The 18,183-nt window shown below is 40.6% G+C and overlaps 1 protein-coding gene across 2 annotated transcripts in view; it reads left to right on the top strand.

Moving 5' to 3' along the window:
- The first annotated feature begins 5,740 nt into the window (after positions 1–5,740).
- The window catches only part of si:ch211-286o17.1 (hematopoietic progenitor cell antigen CD34), a 32,435-nt gene continuing 19,992 nt past the window's right edge, over positions 5,741–18,183 (top strand). For both annotated transcript variants that reach the window (XM_047346461.1, XM_047346460.1), the window contains exon 1: positions 5,741–5,944. In XM_047346461.1, coding sequence (XP_047202417.1) covers positions 5,863–5,944 — 82 coding nt within the window. In that variant the 5' untranslated portion in view covers positions 5,741–5,862. The remainder of the gene's footprint in view (positions 5,945–18,183) is intronic.

The following is an 18,183-nucleotide window of genomic DNA, read 5'->3' as shown; positions in this document are numbered from 1 at the left end:
TATCTGTTGCTGTAGAAAGGCTTTGTAACCTTTCTAGACTAGATGTTTGGCAACGAAAGGTTTGACTTGTGAGACATAAAACACAAGATGAAGGGGCTAAGCACTGGAAGGCAGACGTAGACGTAGAGCTGAGGGGCTGATGACTGAGTCGATAGTGTAAGGGCCAATAAAACGAGGAGACAGTTTTTTGGACATAGCTTTCAATGGAATGTCTCGGGAGGACAACCAAACCTTTTGGCCAGGATGGTACGTTGGCGCAGGCCGCCGTCTGCGGTCAGCGTACTTTTTTTTCTGGTCTGCTGTACGAAGGAGAGCTCTGGTTGCATTTCCCCAGATCCGTTTACAACGCCGTATGTGGTGCCGAACGGATGCTACACCAATGTCTTTCATCAGCGGGAAATAAAGGAGGTTTATAACCCAGGGAAATCTCAAAGGGTGAGGGGCCTGTTGTGGATGAGATTTATGAATTTATTGCATATTCTACCCAGGGAAGAAAAACACACCAATCAAGTGGTTTGGTTGTGGTCATGCATCTGAGAACGGACTCCATCTGTCGGTTCATGCATTCAGTCTGTCCATTAGATTGGGGATGATAACCAGAGGTCAGGGAGGCTTTGGCTCCAAGAGCCAAACAAAACTGTTTCCAAACACGAGAGATAAATTGAGGACCACGGTCTGACACAATGTCCTGTGGTATGCCATGAAGGTGAAAAACATGCTGAACCAACAGCTGGGCAGTACGAAAAGCAGATGGGAGTTTCTTTAATGGTACAAGATGGCAGGACTTGGAAAAACGGTCAACAATGGTGAGAATGACAGTATTCCCTTTTGATATGGGTAAACCTGTAACAAAATCCAGAGCGATGTGAGACCAAGGGCTTTTGGGTGTACTGAGAGGCTGAAGTAAACCATAGGGAGGCTGGTTGCTCGATTTTTGTTTGGCACATACCGAACAAGCCTGTACATACTCAGTAACGTCCTTATGAAGAGATGGCCACCAAAATTGTCTTGAAATGAGTGAAATGATTCTGCTAACCCCTGGGTGACCTGAGAATTTGGTGGTGTGAAACCAGCGGATGAGCCTAAACCTAGCAGAGGTAGGTACATACTTCCTGTTGGGAGGACCAGTACCAGGGTCCAGTTTGTTTCGTTGGGCATTGTCAATAAGGTTCTCTACCTCCCAAACTAAGGCTCCAAATGTCCAATGGGACAGCACAATGGGTTCGGTCTCTTTTTCAGTGGAATCCGGTCAATGAAGCCGGGAAAGAGCATCCGCCTTAACGTTCTTGGAGCCTGGTCTGTAAGAAATGGAAAGATCAAAACGAGAGAAAAACAGTCTGACCAATGTGATTGGCGGGGGTTCAGTCTTTTTGCCGTTTGCAAGTAGGCCAGATTTTTGTGATCGGTCCATACTAAAATGGGATGCTTAGCCCCCTCCAGCCAATGTCTCCTCTCTTCGAGAGCAAGCTTAATTGCTAACAGCTCCCTGTCTCCCACATCGTAAATCCTTTCTGTGTTAGTAAGACGACGAGAAAAAAAAGCACATGGGTGGAGTTTTCCATCTGTGGCTGACTGCTGAGATAGTACGGCACCAACACCTGTATCTGAGGCGTCTACCTCCAAAATAAACTGTCTGGAAGAATCGGGATGAACTAGAATGGTTGTTTGAGAAAACCTCTCTTTTAATGCTTGGAAGGCCTTGTTAGCTTCAGGTGTCCAGGAAAACACAATGTTTGTGGAGGTCAAGGCAATGAGTGGTGCGGCGATTAAACTAAAGTTCTTGATGAATCGTCAATAAAAGTTTGCAAATCCAAGGAACCGTTGTAGCTGCTTGCGACAGTCTGGAACTGGCCACTCCAGCACTGCCTTGATCTTCTCAGGATCCGAGCAAACCTGTCAACCCTCCAGGATGTAACCCAAAAATGTGATTGAAGTTTTGTGAAATTCACACTTCTCGGCCTTTACAAACAGTCTATTTTCCAAAAGTCTTTGAAGAACTAGACAGACGTGACGGGTATGTTCTTTAATGTCTTTAGAGTAGATCAGGATGTCATCCAGGTAGACAAAAACAAAAACGTTCAAAAAATCCCTAAGTACGTCATTGATGAAAGACTGAAACACTGCAGCTGCATTACTTAATCCAAACGGCATATCCAGGTATTCAAAATTGCCCAACGGGGTTTTGAAAGCGGTCTTCCACTCATCCCCCTTGCGGATCCTTACTAAATTGTAGGCGTTACGGAGATCTAATTTAGAAAAAATGGTTGAACCGTGTACTGGTTCAAAGGCCGAGGACAGAAGAGGAAGTGGATATTTGTTTTTGACAGTAATTTGGTTTAACCCCCTATAGTCAATACAAGGGCGTAGTGAGCCATCTTTTTTCTCCACAAAGAAAAACGCAGCTCCGAGTGGAGATGAAGAGGGGCGAATTAATCCTGTCACCAGAGACTCATTAATATAATCCTCCATAACTTTTCTTTCTGGTCCTGACATGTGATAAAGTCTACTGGAAGGCAGGGGGGCACCAGGAAGCAAATCTATTGCACAGTCATAGGGTCTATGCGGGGGTAAAGACAAAGGTTTGGATTTGCTGAAAACTAACCTGAGGTCATGGTACTCTGGAGGAATGTTAGTGAGATCGAACATCTCGTTATCTGCAGGATCTGACTCAGAGGGGAGTGAAGCTGCTGCTGACTGTAAACAAGAGGAAAGACAGTTAGTGGACCAGGATTCAATTTGGCTTTCTACCCAGTTAATGTGAGGGTTATGTTTCTTGAGCCAAAGGAAACCCAAAACTATGGAATTCAACGCTATGGGAAACACAAAAAATGAAATCTCTTCTCTATGATTTCCCAAAAGGATTAAGGTCAACGATTTGGTTCCATGTGTGATTCGGGGTAATCTTTTCCCATCTAGCGAAGAAACAGACTGAGGTATGGGAAGTGGCTCAGTCTCAATTTTAGCTTCAACAACTAACCTCTGATCAATAAGGTTCTGGTCGCTACCTGAATCAATGAGCGCGGAAAGATCCTGAAAAGGACGGTGAGAAATTAATGTGGCAGGCAAACTAAATCTGGGGGTAAGAGAACGGTCCGTCAGTATCCCCTCATTTACTGATGGACCTGGCCTTTTGGTCCCGAAGGACAAACAGGACAGTCTGCAAGAAAATGATCAGATGAGCCACAGTAAAAACACTGATTTGATTGGGGAAAGCTGAGTTTGCCCGATCTGCATAGGTTCAGTTCCAGAATTCTGTGAGGCAGAAATGGAGCCAATAGTTTCTGGTGTAGACCTAGAGAAATGAGTCCCAACTGCACTCCGTTCTAATCGGGATCTTTTTCTCTCTCTCATTCTGTTATCTAATCTGACGGCTAGCTTGATTAACCCATTCAACGTTTTAGGCTCATCGACTAATGCTAACTCATCCTTTAATAATTCATTTAACGACTGGAAAAAAGCTGCTCTAAGAGAGCAGTCATTCCATCCAGAAGCTGCAGCCAGGGTCCGAAAATCAATGGAAAACTCAGCAACAGACCGATCTCTCTGTTTAATTGACCATAGACTTTGAGCGTTAGCGGTTAAGTCTTTCTCACTAGAGAAAACCTGTCGAAACTCCTCCTCAAATTCAGAAAATGTGCAACCAAAATCCAAACAGTTAGAAAAACGGGCCTCTGCCCATTTCAAAGCTTTTCCAAAAAGTAACCCAAGTACAAAAGAAATCTTAACGGAATCATGTGGAAAGGCTTGTGGGGAGCGATTGAAAACTAGAGTGCATTGTAGAAGAAAACCCCTACAATCTTCTTTCCAGAAGTGGTAGATCAAGGCAGAGTTCCATACGAAAAGACTAGGTCAGGTTCTGGTAATCCTGCAAGGTAACAAATACAAACTACTAAGTCAAGGCAAGGAACAAGACAAGGTAATGTGACTTGAGCTGTACCACTAAGGGACAACACTGGCAGTGAGTTGCTGGCAGCCTCCTCCTAATATACTCCTCTGCAGGTGATCAAGGGAATGATGAACACCCCTCCTCCAGGTTCCATGCCATCTAGGGGCTAAGCACAGTAACAGCACCGAACAAACAGACAAAGCACAGATCGTGACATAGAGTCGTTTAGTTTAGTCACAGTAATGGGTTTTCAAGTATCAATGGCACTATCAAAGTCATGCCACAGCATCTCAGTTAGATTCAAGATTAGACTTTGACTAGACCACTCACTAATTTTGATGGACCAGCAACGTCTGAGAAAGTTTACCACTGTCTCATGTTTGCTGTTTGCTCCATTTGTAGACAATATCTGTTTCTGTAGAAAGACTTTGTAACCTTTCTAGACTAGATGTCAGTGAATTTATTTCTTATCTGTTCCTAAATTTCTTTAGATCACGACTTGATGTGTTGCTTTTTGAGATCTTTGCCTTCTTCATTTTGTAATACAAGTTATCTTTACAGGATTTCTTCATGCTACAAGTGTGGCAGTAATCAGACAGTAATCAGATCAAAAGAGACACATAGAAAAAGTAAAACAAATGTGAAAAAGTCTAACTCTTTTAAATGGAATGAATCAGTTTAGTTTCTTTTTACCATTTAACAGAGAAAATTAGCAATATTTAAAAGAACTTACACAGCAGTAATAGTTAACTAAATGTCTAATGCTTTGCTGGGGTGACCTGACTGCTGCTGTACATTTTTGACTGGAATAGGCACATTGCTCTTTAGGATTTCAGCTGAGCTCATCTGAAATCACTGCCAGGAGCCAGTTGCCCACCTAAACACCCTGCTGTTTAAGCAGCATCTTGATAAAGGGCTCATTTAAAAGAAACGGGAGAACTGGGAGGAAATGTGATGACGGCGGGAAGGCTGGGGCCAAAAAAGGGGACATGGGCATAAGGGTATTAAATTACATTACTGTTTCCCTAAGAACATTCATAACATGGCACTCTTTTGGTTCTGTTTACTACTTTTTACGTGCTGTTGGTTTCTTACTGCAAAGGGGAGGGTATTTTTTTTAACAACTCATTTAGCATACCTTCACCAGTGGTTCCAGATGTGTAATTTATAGGGAGCATGAGAGGTGCAAACACAAAAGTGAACAAAAGCGAAGCAGAGATCCCCCAGTTTCAGGGGGCTGCTTTCAGGAGTCTGTGGGAGTGTTAAGGGTTTATGCGGATCCTGTGGTGTCCCAACAAATGCCACTGGTGATTGATGGCCCTGCTGAGGGACTGGGGGGGCTTCAGGCCACTGAAATGGATTAATACCATTAGCATAACAGTGCATTCCACCTTCATTTCAATTATGATATTCTACACTATGGTCTTTTTTCATAAGCCTATTAAGGAGCTGAATGTCACATCTTATTGTCTGCAATCACCTCTCATTGTGAGGTGGATTACAGCTCACGTTTAAGCAGACATCATACCCCAGTGTGTTGAAGGGAAGAACCACTGCTCAGCAAAACATTTTCTGCCACCTATTTTTGGATGACTGAAGTGCTCAAGTTACCTATTTCATGCAAACCTAAACAATGAAAGTAAGTCAAAGAATGCAAGCATTTTAAAATACAGAATACTCAAAGAAGAGCTTATTGTCTTCTTCCCTCCATTTGTGTCCATATTAGGAAGGGTGGGGGCATAGAGGACGGGTTAAAGTAACCGGTGGAATAAGGGGGTGTTGGGCTGGGCCTTTGTAAGGGAGGAAAGAGGGGGGTGGCTATATAATAAGTGACAGAACACAAGTAGTGCTTTATCCAGCCTGTCCCACTCTGGGTAAGAGGAAACCCTAAACTGCTCTGACTCAACCAGCCTGGCCCATTTCTCTTACTCTTTCTTCCCTCTCTTTTCTCTCACTCCTGCGCGAATCTACTCAGGATGAGAATGGCAACATTATCTGGACAGAGTCCTTCCAAAATGTTGGCTTTTGCTTTGCTTCTCGTCGCCCAACTTTTGAGCGGTAGGTAAAAATACCCGGTGCCAAGGCAGTTCATTCTTAGGGATTAAATAACCATCCTTTGGAATGGGAGCGTCGGGTTGGGTGGGGCTGGAGTGGAGTAGTGTTTGTTTATATGGTCAGGTTTTAACCCTACAACTGTTTCACTATCTGGAATCCATCTGGAACGTAAACAGTTCAATGAGAAAATTATTTTATGTCTTGAAAAGATTGTGGAAAACATTTTTGTTTCAGTATGCTGACAGAAGAACAAATGTTACTATAAAAGAAGTGATTTTAAATAGCAGTATTTTATTTATATAAAAGACAAAGTGAATTATTACAGATTGTTTTTATTAATATGGACCCAGACTGCAAGATACATTTCTGTTTTATATATTTGTTAACCTTTGCTGTTTGTTTGCTGTTTTTTATTTTTATTGAACTGTTTTCTCGTGACCTTCAAAGAAGTTGAAGAAATGTGCTTATATTTAGCTGGATGTAATATGAGGCTGGTCGATGCATGCGTGAGAGAAGGGCGTGGATCGCTGTTGTTAATGGATATCTCAAATGTGGCTGAGGTGATGGAGTAGGACATTTAGCAACAAAAAGGATGTTAAACTATGCATTTACACAACACGAGATTTGCATCAACATGCAAATAGTTTATGAAAAGACTGAAGTTAATTTGGATTTAATACAAACTTAACTAAATAAAAGATGGATACAAATCATGAGACTAACAAAAAATGGCCCAAGAGACAGAATCAAGCACAACTAAAACTAATATCAAAAAAGGTCATACTTTTGAAAGCATTTCTTCAAATCTCAGACTTAAAACTTTTGGATGAAGTTGCTGTACTCCTTAAATTGCCTCAAGTTGCAAAAGATCAAAAGGACTGACCACATAGTAGATAAAAAGACCCTGCCTATTACATCACATTTAATATGTTCACAAAGTCATGAAAAAGTCAGGAAATATAGGTAAAGAAAAATAGTGCCTCGAATGAGGCGCAATTATAATATAGTCTGCAGCACTCTGTTGTGGCTGGAAATGAAAACACATTGGTCTCCCTAATTCAATCCTCCTGTCCTTTTCATGGAGGGCAGGCTACGATAATGAGATCATCTACCGAGAGAGGCAGCTGTGTGTGATTTGTATAATAAAGCCTCATGGATATAATGTCAACCCAAAGATTCATAATCAGAGGCAGAAAAAATGTTTCTGATGTTTATGATAAAAGAGACCAAAAAAACCTTTAAGAGAACCCCAGTCAAAGCGACTCCAGGCATGTGACACACCCCATCTGCATCAAATGTGTGTAAAAAATGCTGAACATCAGAAGAGAGAATATGAGTTGTTAAGGTAAAGTATCAGTTTCCTTTAACTTCATGACACAGGTTTTTCCTCAGTAGAGAGAGTGAGACACTGAGAAGATTCCCAAAGGATGAGATGGATTTACTGCACAAATGTAATGGGAGAAAGAAGAGGGGATGGACAGATGTTACCCAAGAAAACTGAGGTGTTGTTTGTTTTAGGGGCTGATGTGATCTGCTTTACTGAAAGTTACCTAAGATCTAAATTTAAAGGACAATATAAAATCCTGTCTCCAGAAAGAAACTCTCAATAGCTCCAAGAATGCATCCTGAGCTTACTTTTTCTTACTTTTAAGGTGATAAATCTATTAAATAAAAAAAATGTATAGAGGGTAGAGCTTAAAAATATTTCACACTAAATACCAAACAATAGCTTAAAACATATAAAAAAGTACAAATTCAGAATAGGCTGTCCAAAGATCGTTGCTTGGATAACATAGGAAAGACAACTCTGGGTAGCTGATTTTTAGGAGAGATTTAATTTACCTCTTAATATACATCACATAGTTACAGTTTTTTTTATCATGAAAATACCTAACTAGCAAAACTATTAACTGCAATGAATTAACTACTTACATCTACTTATGGGTGTCAAAATAGTTTTCTTATGAGAATAAAATGCAAATGGATGAAACTGTAACACATCCATATAAAATGAAGATATTAAACAGTGAAAGTATGAAAGGACACTGAGCCATTACAAACACACAAGTACATGTAATACAGTTTTGCTGCCTTTGGAGGGCAGTCTAGCAGAAATCCGAAACTATTTTGTGCGTGAGTTACTATTGATGGAGTTGATGCTGTTGCTGGTCATTTTGTTCCACTTTGGAAACCAAATTGATAATGATGCTCTAGTTCTTTTGAAGTAAAATCAAGTAGTAAAAATATTAAGAGTGTTTGCTGGTTCTTTTACATATTCCGCTTTATATTTTAATGTGTTTCAAATGTTTTTCAGGCTACTCCCCCCAAAAATTAAATAGCAGACCTGAATGTGTGAAAATGGCAACGTAATTTTAGTATTTTACCTTTTCACAAGTTAGCTTCAACTTTCATTTGGTTGCTAGAGAGCCATTCATGCATTGAGGGAAATATCTTCTGCATCCATAAATCTCCTATTTTGTCTCAATCAGATGATAACTCTTAGTACTATGGGTTGAAATAAATAAGGATTGGATCTATGAGTTAGAAAATTGAACAGAAGCACATACCACCTTAGTGATTGTTTTTTTTTTTCCTGCACTTCATAAAGAGAAGACATAGATGAAAAACCCTGGTCTGCAAGGTGCTTACATTTACTTCCAGATACATATTTAGGATATTTTTGAAATGGAAATCTTTAGCATAAATTCACAAGGACTTAACATAAACCAGATTATGCTCTGCCTACACTGTGAAGTGGTTTAAGGAGGTTCTCTAGTGAAGCAGTGAACACTGCCCAACCTCACTGCCAACCCCTTGGCATGTAATTATGTAAATTATTTTTTTTATTGCACTTATTGATGTAACAGATGTACTGAGGAATTACAAAAGCACCTTCAACAACATAGTGTTCATTCCATTGCATGAGGGAAAGAGCTCATAACGCGCCAAGTTGGATATCAGGATCAAGTCAGCCAGCAGTGGCAAGCACAAATGCGGAAAACACCCAAACACCTAGAAAACAAAATTCATTCACACTACTGAGTGGTTATGTGTTTTCAGAGTAAAAATTCAGCTCTTTAAATAAACTCAGTATGTTTTTTTTGCAGTTTCTTCATATTTAATGACTTTTCTAGGTGTTTATTAAAATACAATAAGCGTTCAGTTCTGGGAGTGTGAGATAATCTTATTTAACAAGCAACAAAAAAGCTGAAATTTGTACTTTGTCTGCAAATTAGATAAAAGAAAGAGGAAGAGAATGGAGTGCCTCTGTACCAGATTGCAAAAATCCAAAAGTGCAAAACAAACCTTTGAGCATTCATGTTAAACATCTTGATGAGTTATGTTTCCTGTTTTTTGCCCCACTGCCTATGTGAGCACAAGTAATCATTATGTTTTACTCAGATTTTGAGGCAGATACAGGCTGACTAAAATCCTTTCTGGACATAATCAGTGAGGAGTTTCTGAGCAGTTGATGCTTAACTCTGCAACAAGATCCACTCCCTTTCTTACCAGTGCACATTCAAACCAGAAGGGCTCGTTCAAAGATAATACAAAAGGCAACGAAACTTTAGCAGTCAATTATGAGTGTGTGTGTGTGTTTGAGCATGAGAAGGGTGGGGGAGTGATATAACTCCCCCTATGCCCCCACCCAATTGAAAGCAGATGGCATGTTTCCTGATTGTGGTTCCTTAGAAACAGGCATCATGTACTTGATAAGGGTTGCAGTGGCCTCAGGGTTAGGTCGGGTGAATTCTGCAGCTGGGCAGGCGGTGGGTGAAGTCAACTCTGCCTTTTTGACCTGATTAAAACCATAAGATGCAGTTGATTTACAGCCATGAGAGAATAATAGCCTGAGTGTTGCTATTAGTTGCTGTGACAGGAATGACCAGGGAGGGGCTGCAGGAGGGGCGCGGTGAGGTGGTAAAGATGGCGGGGTCAGCGGTCTGTTGTTTCAAAGAGGATAGGGTTGCACAGCATGTTTAACCTTACGAGACCATTCTCCAATGTCACATTCCTCAGAGCCCTCTTAACAAATATAGACTCTTTAAGGCCGCTAAGATTCTAAATTATAGAAACTAATCTTTTTATGAAAACAACATTCTGAATAACTGAAATTTAAAATTGTTTGGAATTGTCTGCAGAAAAAAATGTTCCATAGTTCCATAAATAAAAGTGATCAAAATAATGATGGTAATTTTTATGGAGTTGTCATTCTTACTCTTACTTGAGTAAGGGAAGAGTTAGATTAAAAACGTAACTGAAATTACTGAGACCATGATGGAAAGTCAGCCTGTCCAGAGTGCACTCTGTCTCTCCCCAATGATTGCTGGAAGAAGATACTAGCCCCCTCAAGCCCTGCAAGGATTTCACACTACAAACTGTGCAACAACTATTAAACCTGTTACTTTTATATTGTTGCATTTAAAACTACTAGGTTCACTCCAGGTACTTCAGAATCAGAATCAGAATCAGCTTTATTGCCATGTTCGTACATACAAACAAGGAATTTGACTCCGGTACACTTTGCTCTTTGGTTTTGTTTTTGTATTACAGAATATACATATTTACAATGTACAATATACAGATATAGGGGCTGCATGGTGGCGCAGTTGGTAGCACTGTTGCCTTGCAGCAAGAAGGTCCTGGGTTCAATTCCTGGCCTGGGATCTTTCTGCATGGAGTTTGCATGTTCTCCCTGTGCATGTGTGGGTTCTCACCGGGTACTCCAGCTTCCTCCCACAGTCCAAAGACATGCCTGTTAGGTTAATTGGTTACTCTAAATTGCCCTTAGGTGTATGAATGAGTGTGTGCATAGTTGTTTGTGTGTTGCCCTGCGATGGACTGGCAACCTGTCCAGGGTGTACCCGCCTCTCACCCATAGACTGCTGGAGATAAGCACCAGCTCCCCCGTGACCTACTATGGAATAAGTGGTAGAAAATGACTGACTGACTGAATATACACATATATAATAAAATGGTGCATTTGCAACATCTGTATGCTGTTGTTTTGTACTCTATTGAATGTTCAACAGAGAAACAGCCTGGGGGAAGAAACTGTCTCTGTGGCGGCTGGTTTTAGTGAACAGTGCTCTGTAACGGCGGCCTGAAGGTAAAGCTCTGAACAGTTTGTGTGTGGGGTGTGCAGAGATTTTAGCAGCTCTTTACCTGACCCTAGACATGTATAAGTCCTGGATGGAGGGAAGGTCAGCCCTGATTATTCTCTCTGCATTCCTGATTATTCGTTGCAGTCTGGACCTGTCCTGTTTTGTGGATGAGCCAAACCACACTGAGATGGATGAAGACAGGACAGACTGAATGATGGCAGTGTAGAAGATGACCAGCAGCTCCTGTGGAAGGTTGAACTTCTTGAGTTGCCTCAGGAAGTACAGTCTCTGCTGGGCCTTCTTTCGAACAGTGTCTATGTGTGAAGACCATCTCAGGTCCTCAGAGATGGTGGTTCCTAAGAACCTGAAGTGGTTCACGGCCAATACAGTGTTGTTGAGGATGGTGAGGGGGGTGTATGGGGGTGGTGTGCTCCAAAAGTCCACCACCATTTCCACAGTCTTGAGTGGGTTCAGTTCAAGGTAGTTCTGACCGCACCAGTGTACCAGCCGATCCACCTGCTGTCTGTATGCAGACTCATCACCGTCCTGGATCAGTCCAATGACAGTGGTGTCATCTGCAAACTTAAGGAGTTTCACGGACGAGTCTGCTGAGGTGCAGTCATTTGTGTACAGGTAGAAGAGGAGTGGGTATAGAACACACCCCTGGGGGGCACCAGTACTTATTGATCTGGATCGGGAGAAGATGCTCCCCAGTCTAACCTGCTGCTGTCGGCCCGTCAGGAAGCTGTTGATCCACTGACAGGTGGAGGCTGGGACGTTGAGCTGGTTGAGTTTCTGGTGGAGGATGTCTGGTATGATGGTGTTGAAGGCCGAGCTGAAGTCTACAAACAGGATCCTGGCGTACGTCCCTGGGTGGTCGAGGTGTTGCAGGATGAAGTGTAGACCTAAGTTAACAGCATCATCTGCCGACCTGTTTGCTTGGTAAGCAAATTGCAGGGGGTCCAGCAAGGGGCCTGTGATGTCTTTCAGGTGCTTCAACACCAGCCGCTCAAAGGATTTCATGACCACAGACGTCATGAAATCCCTCCCATAGTCCAAGATGAAAAGTAAACTTATCACTCTAAATTGAAATTAGGTATGAGTGTGTGTGTGTGTGTGTGTGTGTGTGTGTCCTATGATGGATCGTCATCCTGTCCAGGGTCCAGTCCACCTCTCGTCCAATGATTGTTGGAGGCAGGCATCAGCCTCCCTAAAACCATGTAAGAACAAGCATGCATAGATAGAAAATGTTATAGTTCTAAATCAGTGCTACTAAACTAGCATGTGCTACTATAGGCTGCCCTGCTCACACACATTTTTAGCTCTGCCTACACATTTTCTAAGGATTTTGATCTGCGCTGTGTCATGGCCATTACAAAACATTGACTTTGTTGTTCTTAAGCCTCTTTGTAACTTATTTGGTGGGATATGTTTAGGATCATTGTCTATTTGGAGTACCTGTTTGTTTCTAAACTTCCTGGCTGATTTGTTGAGATGTTACTTTTACTTTTATAAGTCCTTGTCATATCCTTTTATCATGATAAAACACCTATTGTGTGAAGTGTACCAGTCCCTCCTGCAGCAAAACTCCGACACAACATGACACTCCCACCCCCATACTTCACAGAAGGAATGGTGTTCACAGGCTTGCACGTTTCCTACTTTTAAGTTAAAGTTAAATGATGGCTAATATGGTCAAACACTTGAACTCTAGTTTCATCAGACCACGGAACATCTCTCTTAAGATTAAGCTCTTTGTGCATTTGTAATTGCATTTGAAGAAAAGTCAGATTTAGCCAGATAAAATAAAATAAAAAATAAATAAAAAACTGATTACAGTGCATTTGTAAGTGCAACTCTAATCTGTCTTTTTTGTTGCTTTTTGTTGGCTTTTTTCTCGTTTAGTGGCCTTCCAGCCAGTGTCAGTTCAGGATTCTATTACCAGCTTCAGCCAAAATCTTTTGTTCTGATTTCGGCACCAAGACAATTTCATCTCTGGGACACAGAACTGGGGGTAATTTTAGTGTACATAAATTTCTAAAGCAGAAGAAACTGATGGAGAATTCTGTAAAAAATATGTAAATATTCTGTAAATATTCTCTCTCATTATTCGAGAAATAAGTTTGATAACCCTAACTTATTTAAAGCAGGAACTATTTAGGCTGATTCAATTAAAGGCAAGGGGAAAAAAACATCCCTTTTCATACATTGTACATAAACAACTGATTTTAGCTTTGCAACGTGGATAAAAATAAGCCTAAAACCTTCAAGACCTGTTCATGTTAAGCAGAATGAGTTCAAACTACTCATATAGTAAACTTAAAAACAAAATAGCATTTTGTAGCAGAGAACAGGCTGTCATGTTAACAAGTTAAATGTAGCCATAAAGGTGCAAGTGGAAACACAGTCACAGGGACCTTGACATGGTGGTCCACTAATGTGTACTGACCATTATCGCCTCACCATTTATGTAAAGAACCAGGGAAGGACAAGGACCCCTAGGGACGTCATGCCACTAAAGCTGTTTAGACATGGTGCAAACATTGGTCCCAGATGATTCCATCACAAGTGGATAGCACTAAACAGAGGTGTGAACGCATAGAACCAGATCCAATTGCTCAACTGGAATTCAAAGGACCTCTAAGATGACTAAGATTTGCTGTCTGAAAGCCTGTACTTCTGGGGCCACATTAAAGAATTCCCCGGTGACCTAAAGTGATTTCTCGCAAACATTGGAGTTACCACAGTGTTTTCACAACTTCCACAATTCCAGTAAAAATACATTCTGTAAGAAGCAGGGTTAAAATTAGACACAGTGGCAAGGGGAAATCTAAAATGATGTAACAGGAATCTGTGGGAATATGTTTAGGTTAGGGTATGAAAGTTTGGATTTTCCATATACTTAATAATAGAGGAGATTTTGTATAAGGGGTAAAATAGATAAGAACCAGAAGGCCTTGCCCAAGTACAATAACATTCTTAGCTTTTCTGTGGTATGCTGAATGTTTAAAGCACAGAAATCATGCACACATCGAATTTCTAAACATTTTTTGGAACTCTGATGAGCCTGTTAAATTTAAGTGGCCGTACCTCCTTTATTCAATAAATATAAAGTATTTCCATATATTGCCAACATTATCCTAATCCCAAGATACAAGGTCAAAATCAAAACATAAAAGTTAAAATAGCTACTTAATTCTGACAACCAGCTTCATTTATGCATCCTCTATAATCAGTGAGGGGATAACAGTGAGTCTGTTAACTAGAAAAACAGTCAACCTTTCCTACATACTGAAGATGCTATATCATGTAGAGTGCTTGCAGATGAATATGAATTTAACGTTATTCTAGCGAACACAGAAAGGACAAGTGGTACGTAGAGTAGATTTGTGTGTTCAACCATGAAACACCATGAGATAATTTTACAGAAAGCTTTTTGGGTATCTGCATGTAAGCAGTTTATACCTCATGGAATCTGGCTTTGTGGCACAATGTTGTGTGTTAAGGTATGAAGGTTGAAGCCCAAATCTCAAATGCTTTAGCTGTGCGTGACTGGTATTGGGTAAAGAGAGACGGAGAGCAGGGAGGGAGAAGGGTGTGGAGCGGAGGGGTTGTCTTCTTCCAAAGTCTGACACATTCCTCCATCCAGAGTCCCAGGAGATGGGGAGTGTAGGGTGGAGTATTTCCAGACCACAGCTGACATCCAGAGGAATCTGGTGGGAAAATGTTCAGGAGAGCAGTGAAGTCAGGGCCAGTGCCAACTTAAAAATGGAGTCTGGTGTGATTAGGATAGTTTAAGTCCTGTTATGTTCACACAGAAACTGCAAGATGCATGGCTGATGATACCTTAGCTGTTTCAAGCATTCCAAAAAAGAGTCACTGAAAGAAAAGTCCCCAGGGAGACAGCCATATATTCATTTTTATATTAGTGGAAACACCCTGTATCGTCTTGTGGCACTTAGTGAGACAGTGTGTGAAGGACGGAGTAAAACAGGTCATGAAGTTTACAGACTTGGGAATCAAACCTTTGCAAACACTAGAGACAACCTACCAAGGCCAATGTTACCATCTATGACCCCTTCTCTTTTCCAATGGTTATAATCAGTCTGACAGAGGGAGGTATCCCAATCATTGTGGTTTTTAGTATAACAATGACCATCAGTGGGACCCTTTGTGAGGGGCCTTGAGACGACATTGTTGTAAATAAGCGCCGTTTAACTAAATAATCTGAACTGAAACTATCTGTGTAGTTATGCTGCTATAGGCTTAGGCTGCTGGAGGACATAACGACCACTTTCACCCTCTTCGCTACATTCTCACACTACTCTCCAATTTTGCATTTGCTGTTATTTCAGCTTTTAACATTGTTCTCTCTTTTCTCTTCCTAGAAGCTACACCTGGCCTGGCTCTGTGTCTGCCTGTGACACCTTTCTGGAGAGGGGAATCGTCCGAGCTTCTGCTGGCAACAACTTAATGCTCACCCTCTACCAAAAATCCACATAGCCCTGTCTTTTAGTGTTTAACCATTTCTCTCTCCTAGACATGGAAATTGACTGAGCTTTTACTGTAACTAATTATATGTGCTCTCTTTCAGACTCTAACCTTAAAAACTGGCTCAGAGTTGATCTGTTCTTTCTTTCTAGGTGAAACGACTAAAGGAGCTACATCCATTAACATTTACTTTTCCTTCCCATAGAAAGTACTTCTGGACCAGTGCTTCTGTGTTCTTTTTGTGTCTCTGCTCTGTTCTCTTAAACCCCCAGTCGGTCGTGGCAGATGGCCGCTCACACTGAGCCTGGTTCTGCTGGAGGTTTCTTCCTGTTAAAAGGGAGTTTTTCCTTTCCACTGTCGCTACATGCATGCTCAGTATGAGGGATTGCTGCAAAGTCTACGCCAGTGACTGTCCACTGTCTCTACATGCTCATCCGGGAGGAGGGAATGCTGCAAGTCACTGACTGGATGCAATCTGCTGGGTTTCATTAGATAGAAAAACTTTTTATCCAATTTGAATAAAAAGCTAACTCCGACTGCACTGTTCAATTGTTAGGATTAATTGGAATGTATGTACCTTACTGTTGTGAAGTGCCTTGAGACATGTGTTGTGAATTGGCGCTATATAAATAAAACTGAATTGAATTGAATTAACCTCAAATTATCACAAATGCTACTTGCTTAAGACAAGCAACAATAAATAATACAACTAAATTAGACACATTTTATGGTTTGGCTGAAACAAGCCCTAAAATTGTTGTGCTTTTGGACATTTACAGCAGCTTCATTTGAAGAGTTTGGGTCAGAATTTAGTCAGAGCAAGACAATAACAAGTCAGACCCTGATCTTGGTTTATCATTTATTCAGGTCAGTCATTAGGCTTATGGTTATGTAATCGGAATTATTGATCAGAGCTAGGCAGAGTCTTGTTTGTTTTTTATAGTGTCTGAGGCTAAATGAGCATGTTTTGCCTTGTGTAAATTTTGGAGCTTGAATTTACAAGTACTCTAGAGTGATATAACATCCTTATTAGAAAACTATTTAGTAAAATAATGTGTGAATGCACAAAACTCTGCCAGGGTTTGTGTGGTTATAAAAGAGCTGCAAAAAGATTTTCAGTTACTTACCTGAAAATATCGGATTAGGAATAAGCTTCGGAAATCTGTCACAGTGTAAAATAATAGATTTAATTTGCCAAACCGCTGGCAAAGTTTTACCTTCCAGTCAAGTAAAATTCCCCTAGACGGCAGATTAGAGAGTAGAAACTATACATTTCAGGCTCAGGATTGTGGCTATATTGGACGCCACATTTGTATAAGAAACCCTAATTGATGCTTGACCACCTCACGCACTTTAAACCTTATCCTTTCTGGTTAAATAAACAGACAGGCCACCAAGAGATGGAAGAGGAATGGCAGCTGCAAACTGCAAGTTGGTAAAAGAAGCATAAAAACCTGTCCAACAAAGAAAGGTATTCCCTATCAACTGCATTATGGGGAACTACTTAAAATGCAAATGCCTAAAGATATTAGGCTTCTGCCTGTAATTGGAAAGGGAATATTTATCATTTTGTCAAACTTCAAATGTTTCTTCATAAACAAAATGTGATCAGAGGTTTTGTGTTAAGTGAAAAAAACCCTCAAATTGACATTTAATGTTCCTAGAATGTTCTTTACGAAGGCTGTGAAAGCAGGCACTGCTCACTTTTTAATTTATCGTTATTTATTGTGTCCAGAAATTGTCTATGCAGGCTTTGAAAATGACACAAACTAATCATAAAAAAAATAGTTTATCAAGTTGGCAATTAAAAAGGAAATAGTCTTCTGGAAATTAGTTGTTAAAAAGGCAACATTTGTGTTTTATTATTGGCATATAAAAGAACTATTCAAAGAGAAACTCAAAATCTGCCATAGTACCAGCAACTCTGATGTGTTTTCTGTTAATTTAAACAGTAACACTGCACTAGTAGTCACTAACACAAAACATGCCAATAGACCCCCAGGAGATTTTGGCCCATATGGTAGACAGGCTGTTTGCTCTGTTACTGTGGCACCTGTCTTTCACTATGATTTATCTGAGAAAGCAACTGGACGTGTGTCACCATGCTGTCCTTGTGAAAAATCTGTCTGTCTCACTAGAAAAAAACAGAAGAGATGACAGATAAAGAGAAGACTCCATGAGGGGACAAAAGAGCAAATTCCTGGAGGAAAAAGGTTCTGTGTTGTGGAACAACTGTCTTTTTCAAGGAAAAGGCTTTGCAGTAATCAAAACCAGAGAATCTGTGAGGAACAACCATATGTGCTACATGTAAATATTTTGTTTTTTGACTGTAAAAATTAAGAGCTTCTCAAATACCAGAAGACAAAGCAACAGTCAGAGGAGAATCAGCACATACTAATAAAGTTACTTCCATTCAGACCACAGCAGGTCCCTCCCAGTTTGAGGAATCTTTATTTTTTCTCAGGAAAAAAAAAAGCTTCTTTATTTTTTTGCTCTGGTATATTACTTTTTCCTTTCATTTGACTGGTCCATGCAAACCTAATGATCTGCTGACAGGAGAATCAATGTCTTTATGATGTCAGTGTTGTCTAAGTGTTGAGCTATATTTTTCCATAATAATAAGTTTGAGCAAAAAATTCTGATCTT

Source organism: Girardinichthys multiradiatus, chromosome 20 (assembly GCF_021462225.1).
Source record: "Girardinichthys multiradiatus isolate DD_20200921_A chromosome 20, DD_fGirMul_XY1, whole genome shotgun sequence".
Lineage (NCBI taxonomy): Eukaryota > Metazoa > Chordata > Actinopteri > Cyprinodontiformes > Goodeidae > Girardinichthys > Girardinichthys multiradiatus.
Note: the sequence above shows the minus strand (reverse complement) of the source record. Positions and strands in the feature narration are given on the sequence as shown.